This window comes from Chaetodon auriga, chromosome 2, assembly GCF_051107435.1.
Source record: "Chaetodon auriga isolate fChaAug3 chromosome 2, fChaAug3.hap1, whole genome shotgun sequence".
In the NCBI taxonomy this organism is placed as follows: Eukaryota; Metazoa; Chordata; class Actinopteri; order Chaetodontiformes; family Chaetodontidae; genus Chaetodon; species Chaetodon auriga.
This window is the reverse complement of record NC_135075.1, coordinates 3,988,073-4,008,567: the sequence shown is the minus strand read 5'-3', so window position 1 is coordinate 4,008,567 and position 20,495 is coordinate 3,988,073. Positions and strand designations below refer to the sequence as shown.

General features: G+C 43.4%; 1 protein-coding gene across 1 annotated transcript in view; it reads right to left on the bottom strand.

Annotated features, from left to right (window-relative positions):
- Window positions 1-9,146: 9,146 nt before the first annotated feature.
- The window catches only part of aldh1l1 (aldehyde dehydrogenase 1 family, member L1), a 32,437-nt gene continuing 21,088 nt past the window's right edge, over window positions 9,147-20,495 (bottom strand). The window contains exons 8-23 of the mRNA XM_076750497.1: window positions 20,006-20,131; window positions 19,816-19,907; window positions 15,391-15,538; window positions 15,171-15,290; window positions 14,650-14,777; window positions 14,274-14,424; window positions 14,062-14,132; window positions 13,467-13,572; window positions 12,593-12,680; window positions 12,409-12,502; window positions 12,221-12,320; window positions 12,031-12,129; window positions 11,351-11,516; window positions 11,147-11,252; window positions 10,787-10,986; window positions 9,147-9,740 (exon numbers count right to left, since the gene is read on the bottom strand). Of these exons, the coding sequence (XP_076606612.1) occupies window positions 9,685-9,740; window positions 10,787-10,986; window positions 11,147-11,252; window positions 11,351-11,516; window positions 12,031-12,129; window positions 12,221-12,320; window positions 12,409-12,502; window positions 12,593-12,680; window positions 13,467-13,572; window positions 14,062-14,132; window positions 14,274-14,424; window positions 14,650-14,777; window positions 15,171-15,290; window positions 15,391-15,538; window positions 19,816-19,907; window positions 20,006-20,131 (1,851 nt within the window). The 3' untranslated portion in view covers window positions 9,147-9,684. The remainder of the gene's footprint in view (window positions 9,741-10,786; window positions 10,987-11,146; window positions 11,253-11,350; window positions 11,517-12,030; window positions 12,130-12,220; window positions 12,321-12,408; window positions 12,503-12,592; window positions 12,681-13,466; window positions 13,573-14,061; window positions 14,133-14,273; window positions 14,425-14,649; window positions 14,778-15,170; window positions 15,291-15,390; window positions 15,539-19,815; window positions 19,908-20,005; window positions 20,132-20,495) is intronic.

The following is a 20,495-nucleotide window of genomic DNA, read 5'->3' as shown; positions in this document are numbered from 1 at the left end:
AACTGTTCTAAATCAAAAGTTAAAATAATATAAATAAAATACAAACACTTAGGGAACGTTTGGATGGTCACTTTTTGTCGAACAAACAGGTGTAAGGGGATCAAGCTTAATGACACGAAAGACTTCAAGAGGAACAAGTCATTGGAAGGTCTGTTGAACTTCTGTCCTGAATTCAAATGTACCATCTCAACCATATACACTCATCAGCTCAATGTCCAGTGCAACATACCCAAAATATGTGTTGATGCAAAATCATGCACACGCTAATGAGTATAACTGGACTACTAGACAAGAGTGACATCTTGTGGTCAGAGCTGGCTGAGAGCAGCAGACAGCTGTGCAGTTTGTCACAAGTGCCTACACACTTTTTAACACTACACACAGCTCTTTACATTCAGCTTACCATTCACAATTCAAACCTCCTGTGTTCCTTTGGAAAGCAACAGCAATCACAACGGCAAATTTTACTGACCAAGGTGTCAACAACATTTGCTTTGCTGTTCTCTTAGAAATCAGAGCTTTAGCACTACTTAAGGCTCCGGATGAGCTCTCCTGTTTTGGAGGAAAATGGAGGTAAAGGAGTGAGAGTAAGAGGAGGATGAGGATAAGGAAGGACAGTTGTCTCAGATGAGATCATGACCACATTAGTAGACCATGTGTTCAACAAGAGTATGGAGGAGGCTTGGCAGAGAGTTCAGCTCAACCTGAGCTGCTGCAGGTTTGCAGCTATCATCCTTACATTCAGAACTGGTAAGTTACCGACTATCTACATGATGCTAATGCTCTTTAGGTATGTCTACTGTAGTATCCTGCAGCCAGACACGTGTCAGTAGGTCTATGTTACTCTGTGATTGTTGGCCAAGGCCTGTGGAGACCACTACTGTAAACATGGTGGTAGAGGCACATAATACCATTACACTAGAAGGAATCCAGAACCACAGTAGACAAAAAACGTCCACCAGATGGGCTTTTCTACAGCTTTTGGACTCTGTTCTACAGCACAACCAAATCCAGATGAAACAGATGTATAGTGTGCCATTTGAGTGAAACTCAGGGGGTTAAAGAACAGCATTACAAATAATGTGCAAGTATCATTTACTGCCATATCAGTACTGCATGCATGTATGTATTCTCATATTGACATGTCTGTGCCAGAGAGTCTTGGTTGCCGCTGTAATTCAGCACGTTTATGTTTGTATTGATGAGGCTCACTTTAACCTCGTCAAAAGAGGGGGAATATTACTGGCCACTGGTGCCATTAGCCAGTAAGGCATGATCCATCACCACGCCAACCTTGGTAACTGCAACACCGATCTTCTCGTTACATTCCTGGACACAGGACATGGCATCCTCATTCCAGGTGAGCAGAGGGGTGGACCAGAGAGGAAGAACACTCTTTATTGTCACATAACAATAACATAAAATATAAAGCTCCAAATGGCTTGTTGGTTACAGAGAGATGTCTTAATGCACTGCAGTGGCTTTTGTCTTTCTGAACAGACTTAAATGACACCTTATCAACAGATGATCCACAGACTGAATCTTTTCACCCACAATGCAGCTGAGGTTCAAACTGCATTGTTCATCAGTTTTAATTATCCAGATCCCTAAATATGTTACCTGGGACTTCACTGGGCTGTCATATAAATACGTATGTTTACACTGTAATGGGCAATAATTATAATCGCCAGTTGCACCTGTGGCTGAAGGGATACTGCCTGAGTAAAAGCATCCCGTATGTGGACAATTTTATAGCGTTTTTAAACAGACCTTGCCTTTTTAAACGGGACAGTCTCCACCCCAACCAGGAGGGCTCACGGCTTTTATCAGTCAACATTGATCTCACTGTCCGGTCCTGCACTTCAGCCACCTCCTGACTAAATGGTATGACTCACGCACACGGGCCCTCTGCCCCACACTCACCCGCACCCTCGTCCACCACATGTTTCACCCACACCATACACACCTTTACATCAGTAACCTCCTCTCAGCCACCAAAAACTCAGGACATTCACTCCATTAGAACCATCACTTCACACAGACAGTTAAAATCCAGGAATGTTTTTAGACCCAGTACTGTTCTTAACATTCCTTTAAAACACCATGATAAGGGCACGTTCAGCAAATTAGCTGTGCTGAATGTGCGCTCTCTTTTAAACAAATCCTTTATCATAAATGATTTGATTTTAGACAAAAAGCTAGATGGCATTCTCCTTACAGAGACATGGCTTGGCACCGATGCACCTGTTGTTCTTACTGAGGCCTCCCCACCAAATTTTAATTTTTTATTCTCTACTAGGGGGGGCAAGAAAGGAGGCGGAACTGCATCCATCACAAGAATTACAACGTCTGCAAATGCAGTCTCTTTTAACAGTTTTACATCATTTGAGCACCATGCCTTTGTTTTTAGCAGCCCTCCTATTCTTTGCATAACCGTCTACAGACCACCCAAGTATTCATCCTCTTTTATCAGCGAATTCTCTGAATTTTTATCAATCATTCACACCACCTACAACAGGATTTTGATAACTGGTGATTTTAATCTACACATAGACAACAGCTCGGACCCAGTATCCAGAGAATTTTTAAACCTCTTAAACTGTCTGGATTTTAAACAGCACGTTACGCAGCCGACCCACAACAGGGGACACACCCTGGACCTGGTCATAACTTATGGCCTGTCCGTGGGTGTGTCCTCTGTTGTGGATCTGGCTGTGTCTGACCACTATTGTGTGTTTTTTAACATCACCAGTTTTAATCAACTGGGGACTCCAGTGAGAACAGTCAGGAAACGCTACCTAACTCCTGAAGTGGCTGCAAATTTTATCCAGATTTTACAGAGCACTCCTGCAGAGATTTTACCAGCACCCTGTGATTTTATCGTTGACAGTTTTAACAGCAATTTGAAGTCAACTCTGGACTCAGTGGCTCCTCTTTTAACAAAAACAATTAAGAAAAAACCTATACCTCCGTGGAGAAATGAGGAAATTAAGCAACTGAAAAGAAACTGCAGGAGTGCTGAAAGGAAATGGAGAAAATCAAAACTAACAGTCCACTATGAAGTTTTACGTCAACACCTCAAAACTTACAATAGCACTATTAAACAGGCAAGAATTTCTCACTTCAAAAAACTAATCTCTGACCACAAAAATAATCCCAAATTTCTCTTCTCCACCATTGATTTTTTAACAAACAGTGATTTTAACAGATCTCATAAGACAATAACAAATACCCTGTGCGAAGACTTTGCAGACCACTTCAGGTACAAAATTCATAACATCAGATCCAGTCTTTTATCTCAACAGGTTTTAACTACCAACACGTCTGGATCACAGGTTCTACCTGAGGAAACACTGGAGAGTTTTGCCCTGGTTGATGCAAGGACACTTGGTCGAGTTTTCTCCCAGGTAAACCCTACAACCTGCCTCTTAGATCCAATTCCCACACCGTTTTTTAAAACACTCTATGGATTCTTTGAGGAACAGCTGTTATACATGGTGAATTGCTCTCTTCAGATGGGTGTCTCCCCCACCTCCTTTAAAATGGTGGTGGTGAAGCCCCTTCTGAAGAAGAGCAATTTAGACCCCAACATTCTTAATAACTACCGACCTGTATCCAACTTACCTTTTTTAAGTAAAATTTTAGAAAAACTAGTTTTTAACCAAGTAAATGACTTTTTAAACAAAAATAACATTTTAGAAAGGCATTAGTCTGGTTTTAGGATAAACCACAGTACCGAGACGGCCCTCTTAAAGATTTTAAATGATATCAGGTCCAACTTGGATAACCACAAGCTCACAGTCTTGGTACTGCTGGATCTAACCGCCGCCTTCGATACAGTAGACCATCCCATTTTATTAGACAGGCTGAGGCACCTGGTCGGCCTCTCAGGTACTGCTTTTAACTGGTTCGCCTCATACCTCACTGACCGACACTTCTTTGTCAGTTGGGATGCATGTACCTCAGGAACCAATGAGATCAAGTGTGGGGTTCCCCAGGGGTCAATTTTAGGTCCAACTCTTTTTAATCTGTACATGCTACCTGTAGGTGCTATATGCGAAAATATGTGTTGGCATCAGCTGTCAGTTTTGACACCGTTCACGCATGTCACGGGGGGTGTGGTTAGAGCAGTGATTGAGTGATTGAATGAATGAAGGGGCGACATATATTCACCTGTTCACAGCGGCGGCGGATGGAGAGGGGGTGAGTAGGGAGAGTGTATTTTTTGTTGACCGCATGATCTAACAGAAAACTAAGTATTCAAAGACCTGTCTCAGCTTTGCCTTGCTTAGCCTGTTTGTTCGGCGTTAAAAATAAATACGGCCACACTCGCAAATACGGAAATGTCTTTGTCGTTTGTGTAGCGAGTCAGCAGTGCCATGCTCCCTCGCTCAGCCTCTCAGTGACACCGACTTTTGTTTGGAGTCACTATACTACCCTTCGGGGACGTCATCAGGAGGCACGGCATCAGCTTCCATAGTTATGCTGACGATACACAACTGTACATTGCCGTGTCTCCTGATGACACAGGGCCAATTGATGCCCTTTTTAACTGCATTTTAGACATAAAGTCATGGATGGCAGAAAATTTCCTTCAGCTCAACCAGGACAAAACAGAGGTCTTAGTCATTGGTCCTGAAGGCCAGAGAGAGAAACTTTTACCAAAACTACAAGATCTTAAACCAACACATGCTGTAAAAAATCTGGGCGTGATTTTTGACTCTGAGCTTACTTTTATTCCACACATCAAAAACATAACAAAGATAGGTTTTTACCATCTTAAGAACATAGCCAGAGTCCGCCCGTTTCTCTCTCAGGCCAGCACAGAGGTGCTGATGCATGCTTTTATCTCCTGTCACTTAGATTACTGTAATGCCTTGCTCTCTGGTCTTCCCAAAAAGAGTATCTCCAACCTTCAATTACTACAGAATTCAGCCGCACGAGTGCTGACGAGGACCAGAGGGCGGGAGCACATTACGCCAGTTTTAAGATCGCTGCATTGGCTCCCTGTGCGTTTCAGGATCGATTTTAAGGTTCTTTTACTAGTTTTTAAATGTCTTAATGGTCTTGCTCCTTCTTATTTATCTGACCTACTTTTACCCTACGCACCCTGGCGGACCCTGAGGTCCTCCGGTACTGGCCTCTTAACCATTCCAAAAGTAAGAACTAAAACACACGGGGAGGCGGCCTTTAGTTATTATGGACCCCGATTGTGGAACAGCCTGCCGGAGAGCCTCAGCGCCGCAGAGACTGTTGATGTTTTTAAAAAGAGGCTCAAGACCCACCTTTTTAATCAGGCTTTAAATTGACTTGTTTGATTTATCTTTTTCACACTTCTTAGCATGTTTATCTTTGTTCGTATCTTATTTTAGTTGCATATTTTAACAACATGTTTAATTGCTATTTATTTCATTTACTCATTTTCTGTTTATGTCTTAGTCCCTTGGTTTTTAGCTCCAGCGTTTCCTCATGGGGGTCCTTGGTTTTTAGGTCAAGCGTTTCCTCATGGGGGCCCCCCTCACTGGGAACTGCTCCTGGCCCACTGATGGGGGCGCTGCTGAGGGGACGGCTCTGGCCTGGATGGAGGCCTCTGCACCTTGGTGTGGGGTCTCCTGTCTGCCTGGGTCGGGGTGGTCTCGAGCGGCGCCCCCCGGTCATGAGCCGGGGGCCCTCTCAGTGTGGATGGCCCCCAGAGGTGGCTTACCCCTTATCTTGTCTGTATGGGTGTGTGTGTGGGTGTGTGTGCGCGTGTGTACGTGTCTGTGTGTGTGTTTCTGTATGTATTTATGGGGGCGGGAGGGCTGGGTTTTCTTCTTTGTTGTTTTTAGCCTCTGTGAGGCACTTTGTGTTGCTTTTTAAGTATGAAAAGTGCCATATAAATAAATAAAGTTTGAAGTTTAAGTTAACCTGGTAAATCTGGAATCAGTGGTGATGTTGACCACTTTAACCATACAGTAAAGCTTTTATTACTACTTAACTGAACCATAAACAACCATTGCCTAAGAAGACATTACATTAAAAGAATGAAGTAAAAAATATTTTTGAACACAGCCAATTATACTGAAGCGTGTACTTACCAAGAGACTCTGTGTGATTACATGCAAGAGCAGACAGGCAGTGCTAATGCACACAGGAGTGGCCAGATATGGTGACCAGTGTTAGGCTTGGCCCAAATATAGCAGTGACTGGACTCAATGTTTAGACCAGGAGACAAAAGTAGGAAAAGAAAACCAATTTATTAACAACAAAGACAACAAAAAACGCACTCATAAGGAGTGGGAACGAAAAACAAAAAGCGCACTCAACGAGTGAAGAGAGGAACAAAAGGCACACTCGACGAGTGGAACAAACAATTTCCCCACATGGGAGGCTGAGGCTGGGCAAAGGCTGCACGTGGCTGGTAGGCACTGCAAATAGAAAAAGCACAAGTGAGGCAAGGGGAAAAAGCACCAAATCGCAACTAGGCAGAGACTGGAAGTACTGACTGGGCTCGGTTCTGGATAACTCATGGAAGAGATCAGGATAATGCGGCCACTACTACTACTACTACTACTACTACTACTACTACTACTACTACTACTACTACTACTACTACTACTACTACTACTACTACTACTCTTTTCTTCTTCTTCTTCTTCTTCTTCTTCTTCTTCTTCTTCTTCTTCTTCTCTCAGATTTTTGGCGGATTGTAAACAGCTGAAAGGTGCATACCGCCACCTACTGTACAAGAGTGTGCAACATCATGTCAATTACTTATATTCTAAAGGTGGGTGGTTAAGTGGCACCGTAAAGAAAAAAAAACAATAACAAAACCTTATATTCTGCCTGCCAGCCTTGTGTTACCTAAATAAGTAAAGAGTGCCCTCCTGACGTCTCTTATTTCCTCTCCTTCTGTTCCCAGTATTCCTTCAACATTCCATTCCTGTCCTGCCTCTCGGACCTTTTCTTGAAGCCTCTCTCTCTGTTACATACTTGGCACAGTGTAATATTACATGTTCAACATTTACCTTTATTCCACATCTCTCACTCCTGTCATTATTTCTTTTCCCCAGGGTAAACGTTGTGTCACTCAGTCCCGTGTGTCCCACCCTGAGTCTTGTTATAATAATTTCATCTCTTCTGTTCCTTTCTTTGAAATACCTTGTTATGACTGATTTTTGAATTTTGTGAAATGCCCTTCCTTTCAGGTCATCCTCCCACATCGTCTGCCATATTTCCATTCCTTTCTGTCTGATCAGTGCTTTTCCTTCTCCTTTTCCAAGTTGAACTGGTACTGATATTTCCTTTTTCAGGGCCTCTTTTGCAAGTTTATCAGCCATCTCGTTACCTTTTACTCCCTCATGTGCTGGGACCCAAGAAAAATTAACATCAACACCGGCCCTGTGAAGTCTTAACAAACTATGTTGAATCTTCATTTCTTCCTCTGACCATCCAAACCCATGTCTCTGGATTCTGGAGTATTCCCAGCATCTCTGTATAGTTTTTGTTGCAGGGTTTTCTTCCTCACTTCCCTTTAGTTTTATCCAGTAAGCTAATGCCAGCTTTTCTCTCCTTAGCTCCAGGCGTGTCTCCCCTGCTTCTATAAATTCTGCATTTATGGGGGTTGTTCTTATGACTCCAGCGCATATATGAAGCGCTCTGTACTGTAATCTGTCTACTTTCTGTAGTGCTGTCTTGGCTGCTGCTCCATACACTCCATGACCTCATAAGTGCTCTGTAGATATCCACTAAACATTGCTTGTCTGCCCCGGCGACCATTCTGGCTCAGCATCTTCCTTAAATACTGAGCCCTAATCAGGCTCATGCACTCCAGGTGCGCTGCTGAAGAGGTGGGGCCAGCTGGGTGCCGGGAAACATCCAGCTGAGACAGACAGGGGAACAGACAGACAGACACAATACGCTAGGGAAAAGAAAACAGAGAACACTAGGAGCAGACAGATCTAGTGGATCCTCAGAACCAGAGGTACAAGTCTAGTCCTGGCTCAATGTGGAAGAGAGGCTGGAGCAGGATGAGTGCAGGATCAGCAGATGGAGTTGGAGTAGACTTTTTAAGGTTGATTGGTAGTCAATTTTAAGGTGTTCACATGACTATAAACTCACAGCTCCCCCATACTCAAACTGCTTACTTGACAGATCAACACACACACACACACACACACACACACACATATATCTACAGTATATATTTAGTGGGCATCTACATACACACATATGTGTAAGATTTGCACAAAGTGAGTGTCTGAGAAAACATGAGGACCCACTCAGTAGAGAAGCCATACACATGTGAAGGCTGTGTCAATGCATGTGGCAGAGTGTTGTACTGTAGTAGTGACTGTTATATATCAAAGACAAGATGAAACACTTGCAGGTCCATTCAAAGAAGATGTGGAATGCCACTGTGAGGTTTGTAATTCATATTACTGGCAGAATGTTACACCACTCTATGACATCAAGGATTTGGTAATTTGAAGCTATGAACACTTATGTGCATCACATGAAAACATGAATGTGGGTTTTCTCAGATGCAGTGTCACTCAGTGGTCACCCATTAAGGTCTGACAGGAGATCTGTGGTGTGTTTCAGCAGAAGCTGAAATACACCATTTCAAGTGTTTTATACTTGATGCCTCTGTGTGAGCAGGCCAGTTTCTTTTTATTGAGATGTTTCACTAACACATTTGCCAATTATTATGTTTATTTGTGTTCTGCTCACTCCTTCACCATCCTAAAGACCTAAAGCTGGGGAGATTATCATCATTACAACATGCAGCACTTACTATTGCAACTTTAAGCTTTATAGGCATTATAAGCTTTTAAAATTTATGAGCTTTTTTTCAAAAGCAACAGATAAATGAATCAAGACGCTGGTTATCAGCTGGCTCTGTTGTTTTTTCCAAATCAGCCATTAGTACACTGACATGAGAGGGGCAGCAATCAGCAATACATTACTGCTCACTTGGAGGGGTGAGAAACCGTGAAGAATAATCCTCACTTTGAACAATAAAATGTCTCCAGATCTGCATACCTGCATGTGTGCATACTACTTCTGTTACTGCCTAACAGTACACAGTTTATCCAAATGGCATCATGAAGTAAATCAAAGTATCAAATGTACAAAAAGATCAGGAACAGGGGGGTCCACAGCAGTGAGGTGCTCAGCAGTTTTCATTGATAACCATAAATTATTATTAGACATGTTACATTTATTTTGGCTTTTCTAGCCTAATGTAAGCAATATTAGAAATGAATGCCATCTAAATAAACATTTTCCTATTTTGTAACTCAATCACATTGATTACAAAACAATTGCAGAAGTCACTTGGGCTACCTAAAAACATACATCATTTGCATAGTTTAAGACAATACTCATTACAAAATGGCTCAGAGGTGTGAATTAGAGGACTGAACATTCACGTGTTAGATAAATTTAACATGTTAATGTGATCAATGAGCATGTTAAGGCGCATACATATTACAGTCAGTGGTTGATAACGACAGAACAGCTTTTGTGACATGACTACAGGTCTGAGTTGATTTCTGAGATGAGTGAGATGACATCATTCCACCATCCACATGACGCTGCGCATCTCTCCGCATTTCTTCCCCGTGTCAGTGTCCAAACACACACTGCTGTCTCTGCCGCAGGCAGCTGATGCCTCACTGCTTCTTTCTCCTGTGATTTGACTTAATACTCGATGGTCACTGCCTTTGTCTTCAGGTATTCGTTGAGAGCCTCTTGTCCTGTTGGAGTGACAGAGACACTGACAGTAAGTATCGATGTTAATCACCACAAACTTGAGTACTTCGTCCAAATTCTGCAGCAGGATGTGAACCTTTAGGGAAACATGGACGACATAGGCTGATGTTTGAAACTCAACACGGTTAACAGCTGAGTTTCAAAACATCAGCAACAACAAGATGAATGGAACCTTGGATTCAATGAAGCTACTGGGACTATAATACAATCCAAACTTCCACTGACTTCAAATGCAGTTTAAACCTTAGTAACAAAACTGTGTTACTACCGTGTGTGTTTTGCCAGTCAAATAAATGTTTCGCATCTGTTGTCCCTTGAAAAAGTTCTCATGCACAGCAAGTGACATTTCCCCAATAGTGGGTCTGTCGTAATACACAATACCAAGTGCTCATCAGGACAGTAAACGTGTTGAGTTTGTAACACACTTGACTGATCTCACACAAATACATGGTCTCAATCAAGCTCAGGTGCTTTATTAGTTTTATTGAATTTTCGCATTATGAACATAAATATACTAGACTAGCTGCTGAAATAACATTTATATATTTACTTTATGTTCTGTGATATCTCTCTCTCTTACCACTTTGGAGAACTAGTTCAACATTTTGAGCAGCATGCTTATCTGTGTTCTTTTTCTGAGATGAAAAGGTCCCTGAAACTCTCCATATATCAGGTTTCAACTTGTTCTGCTTTAATACAGATTCGACAAATGAGACATGTCAATTAGTGAGCTTTAGAGATGCTGGCAGGCAGATTTAGTTTCCTTTGAACATCCCTGTTAACAGTCTTATTGCTAAGCTAATGTAAGCTACATATAGGTAAACTAAACTAACTACATAGTTAGCATGCAGACATTTAAGTGCTTGAACTTCTCTTCATTATCATCTTTTCCAAAACGTTTGACTATTCTGTAACTGCAACCTTGTCCCAAATGTATCTGTATTTCCTAAATTTAATTGCAATGTTAATTGTATTAAAATGCATGAATAACAGAATCACAGCTGCACAGTGACAGCAGCACTTTTCTTACCCAGGTCTTTGCCAAAACCAGACTGTTTGAAGCCTCCAAAAGGCGAGGCCACATCAGTCTTGTTGTAGGTGTTGACAAAAACTGTGCCGGCGTTGAGCCTTTCACTGACGTACAGGGCTTTGCTGATGTCCCGTGTGAAAACACCTGATGCCAGGCCATACTCTGTAGCATTGGCCCTTCTCAGGACTTCATCCACCTCGCTGAGGGACGGAGACAGACAGGAGAAGACAAGAAGAAGAAGAGAAGACGAGACAGAGGATGTCCTGTGATGCGGTGCAAATCTTTGAGAGCTGTGGTCAAAACGACAAAAAGGGGTACATGAGTCATTTTGAGGCGTGAAGTATCTTCAGTTAGTCTTACCTGCCCTTGAACTTGGAAATGATCATGACGGGGCCAAAGGACTCCTCTTTAGCGATGTACATGTCGTCTTGTACATCAGTGAACACGGTGGGTTCAAAAAAAAAACCTGGAGGCAGAGGTGTAACAAGTAAAACTGCATCATCCGTCAAATCAGAGGTGGACCACACAGTGGCTGAGGTCTGAGACTTGATAACATTGCCTTACCTGGTCGCTGCAACTGTTTGCCACCACAGACCAGAGTGGCTCTCTCCTTGACGCCAGTCTGACAAAACTCCACCAGTTTGTCTAGGTGGGCTTTGTGGTTCTGAGGGCCGTGGTCTGTGGAGCGGTCCAGTGGATCACCGATCTTCATCTTCTTGACCTCCTCAACCTGAGAGAAAAGGCATCCAAATAAAACAACCAGAGCTACATACTGTAGGCTCAGAAACCTCACTAAAGTCTACATGCAAAGGATTTTGTGATCAAAAATCCTTCATTTCAGTAATGACCGTGTGCGTGTATTGTTTGTGTATTGTAATTAATGAACACATTCAGCTGTATGTTGACATGCGCTCACTGTATTCATTCTAATGTTGATTAACATAAATAGCCTTCTTTTGCCGTAATAACTATTAATGCCAGCAAAAAATAACTAAAGGTTGGGAACTCATAGGTTTGTGCATACTTCTCCTTGCTGCATTTAGTGTTGCTTGAAATATGACCAGTGCATCATGACTGAAGCAGAAGTTATACCTTAAAAACAAGTAGAGCTGGTGGAATTTCCAGGATAGTATGCTTCTGTTCCCGAGTTAGAAAATGTCTAATTTTCAGGAAAAATATGAATCCCTAGAGTGGATAAATCTGAATTGAGAAGCATCAGCAGTGTGAGATAAAAACACACATACCACTCTCTTCACAAACTGGTCATGAATAGTGTCTTCAACAAACAGTCTGCCAGCTGCAATGCAGTTCTCTCCCTTGTTGAAGAAGACTGAACTCATGCCCTGAAAAACATAGAACACAGTGGTTTTGCCTCTGCAAGTATTTAAAGGTGTGAAAAATGACCTAAAACTACGATCCTATGAATGACCTTACCATGCGCACAGCCTTGTCCATGTCACAGTCGCTGAAGATGATGAGAGGAGATTTTCCTCCAAGCTCCAGAGAAACTTTCTTCACGTTACTGACTGCACAGCTTTAGATGGAGGAGGACACGGGGACACAAAGGTGAGCACTAATGTTACACTGTGTTTAGAGTTTTGTAAATGTGCTCCACCTCTCACCTCTTCATGATGTGTTTACCAATTTCAGTGGAGCCTGTGAAGCCCAGTTTACGGACATCAGGATGGTCAGACAGACGCTGACCCACCAGAGCACCTGGAGAGAAGGATGACTTTAATAACAGCTCATAAAGCTCTGTTAGTCCACCTCAGGCTAATACGATGCTTGACGACAAAGCCCACTTACCCGATCCAGGCAGAATATTAATGACGCCTTTGGGCAGCCCCGCCCTTGCTGCCAACTCCGCAAATTTTAGTGCGGTCAGTGGAGTCACCTGGAAACATATGACTTGTTTTTAGATATAGTAGCAGCAGGGCTCCTGGGATGGCAATGTTGGTCTGTCAGCCAGTCCATTGCTTTGGTTCAGACTGAAATATCCCAACAACCATTGGATGTACTGCCATGATATTCTGTACAGATGTTCATGTTCCCCAGAGGATGAAACCTAATCAATCTGGTCATCTTCTGATTTTACCTTTATCACTAGCCTTTGAAATATCTCAACAGCTACTAGATAATTCAGCAGAAGATTTGGTTCAGACATTCATGGTTACCAGACGATGAATCCTAATGACTTGATAATGACTGGTGATACCCAGACTTCACCCCAAGGTCCACATTTATGGTTTTGAGTGAAATGTCGAAATATTGGACGGATTGCCATGACATTTGGCACATGCCCACTCGGGATGAATTGTAATAACTTTGATGATCCTCTGACTTTTCATGTAGAGCCAACATCTAGCCAAAATTTCGAGGTGTCCAATATTTTGGTTTATAACAAAATACCTGCAAAACTAATGACGTTCCCATCAGCGTCAGATGCACTTTGTGTTTAGTGATAATTAGCAAATTATAGCACTTTTAAATGTGAAAACTAAGACCACGTTAACACTGACATGCTGCTAAAATCAGCATGTTAGCCACGACACAGAGCGGGTACCATGGATGTACATGCTTAGCCTTGTTTTCATCCACTCAATATTGTCAACACAAACGGCACAGCCATTTTCACTTCATGTTGTATGGAAAGAGCCTGTCTGCTGGTGTGCAGGCTGACCTGAGCTGGTTTGAGGACCACTGTGTTTCCAGCTGCCAGGCAGGCTGCCGTCTTCCAGGCCAGCATCATCAGAGGGTAGTTCCAGGGAATCACAATGGCACACACTCTGAGAAGAGGATTTTGACATGAGTGCGACTCTATTTTATTTATTGATGCAATACTGAAAAAAAAACACTGGAATGGCTCTGTGTTATTCTGTTTTTATTTATATTGTTTTTAACTCTTGTAAAGCACTTTGTGTTGCACTATGTATGAAAAGTGCTATATAAATAAAGTTTGATTTGATTTGATTTGATTTGTGATTCAAGGCTCATATATTTAAGGTGTTGAATAGGCTATTTTTTTTTTTTTTTGCTTCTGATCAACATTTATTTACTTAGGACATAAAAACTAGTGGTGAGTGATATATATTACTCTTTACTGATGTGCATGGACAGAGGCATCCTGTGAAACTGACCCACCTACATTTTTAGGAGCAGTGGGCAGAGCTCACAGCTCCTAAAAATGTGTGTGTGTGTGTGTGTGTGTGTGTGTGTATGTGTCTTTAATCATACAAACATGAAGTCCCTCAAAAATCTACTCATCCATCTCTCACCCTATTGGTTCCTTCTTGGTGAAGGTGAGGTTACGATTGGGCCTGGCCTGGTTGATGGGGATGGTGCTGCCCTGTGAAAAGACAACACATTTTTTCTACATGTATTTATCCATATTCTGCTGCTGATTAGTCATATACTGCTATCATTTGGTGCTAGTGTTCTGGTTTTATGAGTGACATTGGATTCAGGACTTTAAAAGCGGCTGTCTTACTTGGATCTTGTCACACCAGCCAGCGAAGTAGCGGAATGTCTGGATGGACATGCCTACATGAGTCTTTAGGGCCAGAGTGTAAACAGCTCCTGAGTCGATGGCTTCAATGGTGGCCAGCTCCTCCTGGTGCTCTTCCATGAGGTCAGCCAGCCTGCAGGTGGGGAAGACACAGGATCGCTGACATCATGGCACTTGGGATTGAGTCTAAGATGAAATAATTTTTTCTTTGTCCAATAACACAGAATGACCACAACACATTGCTGCATCGCTTACATTGGGGCTAATAGTGAATACTGCAGGTGCCTGTTGCATTAAGAGTTTAAAGCTCAAAATAAGTACTACCAGAGTTCAGTTTAGTAAGAGCAAGTGCACTGACTTGTAGATGAGTCTGCCTCTGTCTCTGGGGTTCATCTTGCCCCACTCTCCCTCTTCAAAGGCCTCCTTAGCAGCAGCCACTGCCTTGTCCACATCGCTTATCTGGGCCAGAGACACGTCACAGATGGCCTGCAGGACAGACAGACCAATTTAAGTCAGGACATAGAATCACAGAGCAAGCATTGGATCAGTCAGGTAGAGTTACAATAATACTAGGGACAAGGATTTTTCTTTTTAAAATTGTGGATACTGCTGATGGAGACTACGACTGGCTGACAAACATTCTAATGAGCACTGATATCTAATGTGAACCTGTGAACAGTCACAGTCACCAGTGCTGGTTTTCTAGCTGAGCAGACATTAAAACAATAACCTTTTATTGTTGAGCTGTTGGCCTTGAAAATTTGAAGATGGTGTTTAATGAATGACAGAGTGTACTGAATACTTTGCTTGTGATAGAACTCCTACGATAAAAGCAATTTTCCAGTAGTCTTCATTCTCTGTCTGTCTCTTGATCCTTACCGTGCCGTCAGTGGGGTTGATGGTCTTATAGGTCTTTCCTCCTTCTGCGTCAATAAACTCTCCATTAATGAACAGCTGATGAGGCATCTTTATGGTCATGTTGTTGATGTTCTTCTCTACCTGAGGAATTAAACAGTGTACAAGACAACAGTCAACATGTTGTCTTCTCTGGGCCAGTCACAGCAGTTCTCGGAAATTAAACACCGCCAATTGCACTCACATAGTCAACAACCAGCTCCTCTTCATCGTCCTCCCCTCGGAGCTTTCTGACGCACATCTGGATGAAATCCTGGAAGGTGGTGTTCATGTAAACATCCTCGTTCTGCAGCTGACAGCTACTGGCCCGAAGCTTCACCTCCTCCACAAGCCTGAAGACAGTGACAGCAGGTGAGAGGAATGAATCAGAAGTAGACAAACCCGTTATTATTGTTGTGATGTATTCAACCCTAATAAAGCCTGTTCACTGGTAATAACAAGACTAAGAGTCTATAGCCATGCTAGCAGCTCTGTGAGGCTGTACCTGCTTTGAGCTAAACGCTCCCATCAGCACGCCAACATGCTCGCAATGAATATAAAATCTTTACCATTTCTGTAGCATGTAAACATTTTCTAATTAGCAATAAACACAACCTCCAAAGGGATTGTCGTTAGTTTTGCAAGTATTTGGTCAAAAAATCAAAGATTTGGACAAAAATAAATTTTGACCTGATGATGTTGCTGGACAAAAGATCAGGAGAGTTATTAAAACCCCTCCTCAGAGGAGCATAAATATCTGGACCAAAAATTTCATTGTAATCCACCCAACAGTAGTTTTTTAGTTACTTCAATGGATGTCAAACTCAGTCGTGTACATTCTCTGGAAAACTTTGGACAGACATCGGTGGTTCTCATGTGCCAGTCCATCTGGTAGATGTTGAGGTATTTAACCTGCTGGTGTTGGTGCTGGTTGCCAAATCTGTGACTAGTTTCATGGCACACACCACTGTCAGTGTGTCACTGTCAAAGTCACGGCGTCACCAGCCACTAGGATTCATCTTCTGGTGACCATGAAAATCTTTAAAATCCCATTGCAAGACATCCAGTAGCTGTTAATTCAGCCTGAACCAACTGACAGACCGCCACATCGCCATGTCTAAAGCCATGCTGTGTGTAAGGCTAAAGATGTATGTGAAGTGGATTATGCTGCAGTTTTCATGTCTTGAAGTGTTTATTAGGGCCACGGGGCAAACCCCGAGCCCTATTGTTATACTGTGCGTTTTTTCTTTTTATTATTAAGGCCACGGGGCAATAGGGTGAATTTTTTGCGACGTTAAGTTCCGAAAAACTGTGAATTTCTCAAAAATTTCTCATAGAGAATGAATGGGAGGAGGTCAAAAAACGAACACTTATCGTTCTGCCTACTGCTGTCTACAGCTCCGACATACTTTCACCTAGAAACTCCATTTGAACTTCAAACTGTAGACACAAGTCTTGTGTATTGGTGTATTATTCCACGTTTGGATAGGTCATATATATTCTTTTTTTTATTATTTTTTTGGGGGCTTTTTAAGCCTTTATGATAGAGACAGCTGGAAGGCATGACAGGAAAGGGGGTAGAGAGAGGGGACGACACGCAGCCGCAGGCAGCAGTCGAACACTGCAGAGGACTGACAGCCTCAATATATGGGGCGCACACCTTCCCTGCTGAGCTATAGGGGCGCCCCAGGTCATATAATTTTTGACCAATCACTGTTCAATGACCATGATCATTTTTGGAGAAATTTTGAGATTATAATGGGTGTGTATTGCATGTAATGTTCATGGCAGAGTGCGTGACATCATCGGTCAGAGTGGGAGAGAGCCTAAAAAATTCCAGATTTTGTCTCTTTCAACACTCCTCCCAACCAAAATTTACACTCTACATGAATTAGCAGCCTCTAAGCGCGGCCACGTCTGTCTCTGCTCCTCATTGACACCAATACAAAGATTTTCTGAGAGAAGCAGAACGGACCCCTGTTTTTAACTCGCACATGTCGACAAAATATTTTCTATAGAAACACCGAAATCACACCAAATCGTTCAGGAATGGCGGTCTGTTTTTTTCTGATAGGAGCTACCGTTTTGTCAGCATAAGCCCAAATGTGAGACCAGCGCAGAGGCAGAAAATGGCTCTTTTTCTCCGTCTTAATGCGTGTGTGTCTGTTGCGCTGAGAGCGCGCGCATGTGCGTGTGCACCTGTGTCAGTGTGTGGGGGGCCCCTATCGTCAGTGGCAACCACCTCAAGTTGCCGTGGCAACCTCTGAACCTCAGTTCCTCTCTGAGCACTCCTCTCCCACACTCCCACACATTCGAGGTTGAAAGGGAATATGTTGCTGTATGAATAAATACTTGAAAAAGGAACGTTTGTTGTAGGTGTGCTCCTTGTATATAATATCATAATGTTACTGGTATTCATTGTTTTGAATCTCTGAAGAATCTCATCATAATGTACACACTCCGGCAGTAGCCCCTGTGGCCCTTTCAAAATTTCCCCAGATTAAATTGTCTAGTGGGTTTTGCTATACTTCTTTTTTTCTTCTAACCCTAACCCTAACCCTGTCTGGAAAGGGCTCAGGCAGATCACTAACTTCAAGCCTAAAGCCCCCCACTCCATCAACGATCGACGCCTAGCCAACGACCTGAACCAGTTCTACTGCCGCTTTGAAAGACAAAGGGACAGTCCAGCAACCATCCCCCACGACACCTCTGAACAGCTCCAGCTCCAGTCACCTCCACCAATGCCCACCTTAAAGGCCCCCCCCTCCCCCTCCCCACCCACCTCAGTGACGACTCTTTCCATCCATGAAAGGGATGTCAACAGACTCTTCAGGAGACAGAACCCCCGGAAAGCAGCTGGACCGGATTCTGTCTCCCCATCTGCCTTGAAGCACTGCGCTGATCAGCTGTCCCCAGTGTTCACAGACATTTTTAACACCTCACTGGAGACATGTCACGTGCCAGCCTGCTTCAAGTCTTCAACCATCATACCTGTTCCCAAGAAGCCAAGGACCACAGGACTTAATGACTTCAGACCCGTCGCCCTGACCTCTGTGGTCATGAAGTCCTTTGAGCGCCTTGTGCTCTCACACATCAGAGACATCACTGACCCTCTCCTGGACCCCCTGCAGTTTGCCTACAGAGCCAACAGGTCTGTAGACGATGCAGTCAACTTGGCCCTCCACTTCATCCTCCAGCACCTGGACTCTGCAGGAACCTACGCTAGGATCCTGTTTGTGGATTTCAGCTCTGCCTTCAACACCATCGTCCCAACTCTGCTTCAGGAGAAGCTCTCCCAGCTGAGCGTGCCTGACTCCACCTGCAGGTGGATCACAGACTTCCTGTCTGACAGGAAACAGTGCGTGAAGCTGGGGAAACACCTCTCCGACGCTAAGACCATCAGCACCGGATCCCCCCAGGGCTGTGTTCTTTCTCCTCTGCTCTTCTCCCTGTACACGAACAGCTGCACCTCCAGTCACCAGTCTGTCAAGCTCCTGAAGTTTGCGGACGACACCACCCTCATTGGACTCATCTCTGATGGCGACGAGTCCGCCTACAGGTGGGAGGTTGACCATCTGGTGACCTGGTGCAATCAGAACAACCTGGAGCTAAATGCTCTAAAGACAGTGGAGATGGTTGTGGACTACAGGAAGAACTCAGCCTCACCCGCCCCCATCACCCTCTGTGACTCCACTATTGACACTGTGGAGTCTTTCCGCTTCCTGGGAACTATCATCTCCCAGGACCTCAAGTGGGAGCCGAACATCAGCTCCCTCATCAGGAAAGCACAGCAGAGGATGTACTTCCTACGGCAGCTGAAGAAATTCAGCCTGCCAAAGACAATGATGGTGCACTTCTACACAGCCATCATTGAGTCCATCCTCACCTCCTCCATCACCATCTGGTACGCTGCTGCCACCGCCAAGGACAAGGGCAGACTGCAGCGTGTCATTCGGTCTGCAGAGAAGGTGATTGGCTGCAATCTACCATCTCTTCAGGACCTGTACGCCTCCAGGACCCAGAGGCGTGCAGAAAAGATTGTGGCTGATCCCTCTCACCCCGGACACAAACTCTTTGAGCCACTCCCCTCTGGCAGAAGGCTGCGGTCCATCAGGACCAAAACCTCACGCCACAAGAACAGTTTTTTCCCGTCTGCTGTCAGCCTTACCAACAAGGCCCGGAACCCCCCCTGACACTCTTCACATTCCACCTCGGACTCATTCTGTCACACTGACTGATATAAATATAACTCTATGCGTTACATTAACGCTCAACTGGGACTTCTTTCTGAAAAACAGTACTGTGTTTCTAACAATAACAGACTTGTGTATATATATTTAAATTGTTATTTTTATGCTCTTATTTTAGTAGATGTGTCATATTTTAGTAGATGTGTCATGCACCAATTTCATTAATACAAAAAGTGTCCTTGTTGCACAATGGGCAGAGAAATATTATATCACAATGAACTTGCATGTACATAACTGCATGTACATAAGCTTTTGCCAGCATTGAGTCTCAAAGCTTTGCCATCAAATTTGACTCAATGTCTGATTTAACTTTTGTGTACCAAATAAGACAAATGAAATGAATTTTATTCTAAGGAGATCTTTTATCCTCTTTTCATTACCTGACCACATCCATAGAAGCAGCACCAGACTTGAAGAAATCAGTGGAGTCTTCAATCTGTGTGACATTAGTCAGAATACTCTGCCACACTGCCTGTGAGGAAACGTCAAAGGTCAGTGTGGGACATGTTTTTTTGTGGACAAATACACATTTCACAGCTTCCTTAGAACTAGCTGGAGAGGAGGCCTCACCCTCATCTGTTCAGCGAAGGTTTTCTCCTCCTCTGTGAGCTCCACAGCAGCACTGCTCCCAGAGCGAAAGTACTGCGCTGCAGCGATCATCTTCCCATCCTCAAACTGAAGATTCTTCACCAACAGCTGCAGAGAAAGAGCATGAAAGGATGACAACTGAACAACGTGTGAAACCAGTTTCACCTAAAATAAGCTCTCAGTCTGTGTATGAGGTATGTGGACAGTACAGGTGTCACACAGAGTCAACAAATCATCTCATGTGTTCTGACACTTGACGTTGGAGTGGAAAGAAATATCCTTATGAAATACAGTCAGCATGCTGACATTTGTTTAGGGTCATGTTTGATCATTTTAAGGACCTGCAGGAAACATGCATATACAGAGTCATCCCTCCTGAGTTGATACCCCGAATGTGTGAAAATCTGAATAAACTTATGAGTTCTTTATCTGTGACACCGTCCAGGCTTACAAGTTTACTCTTAAGTATGTC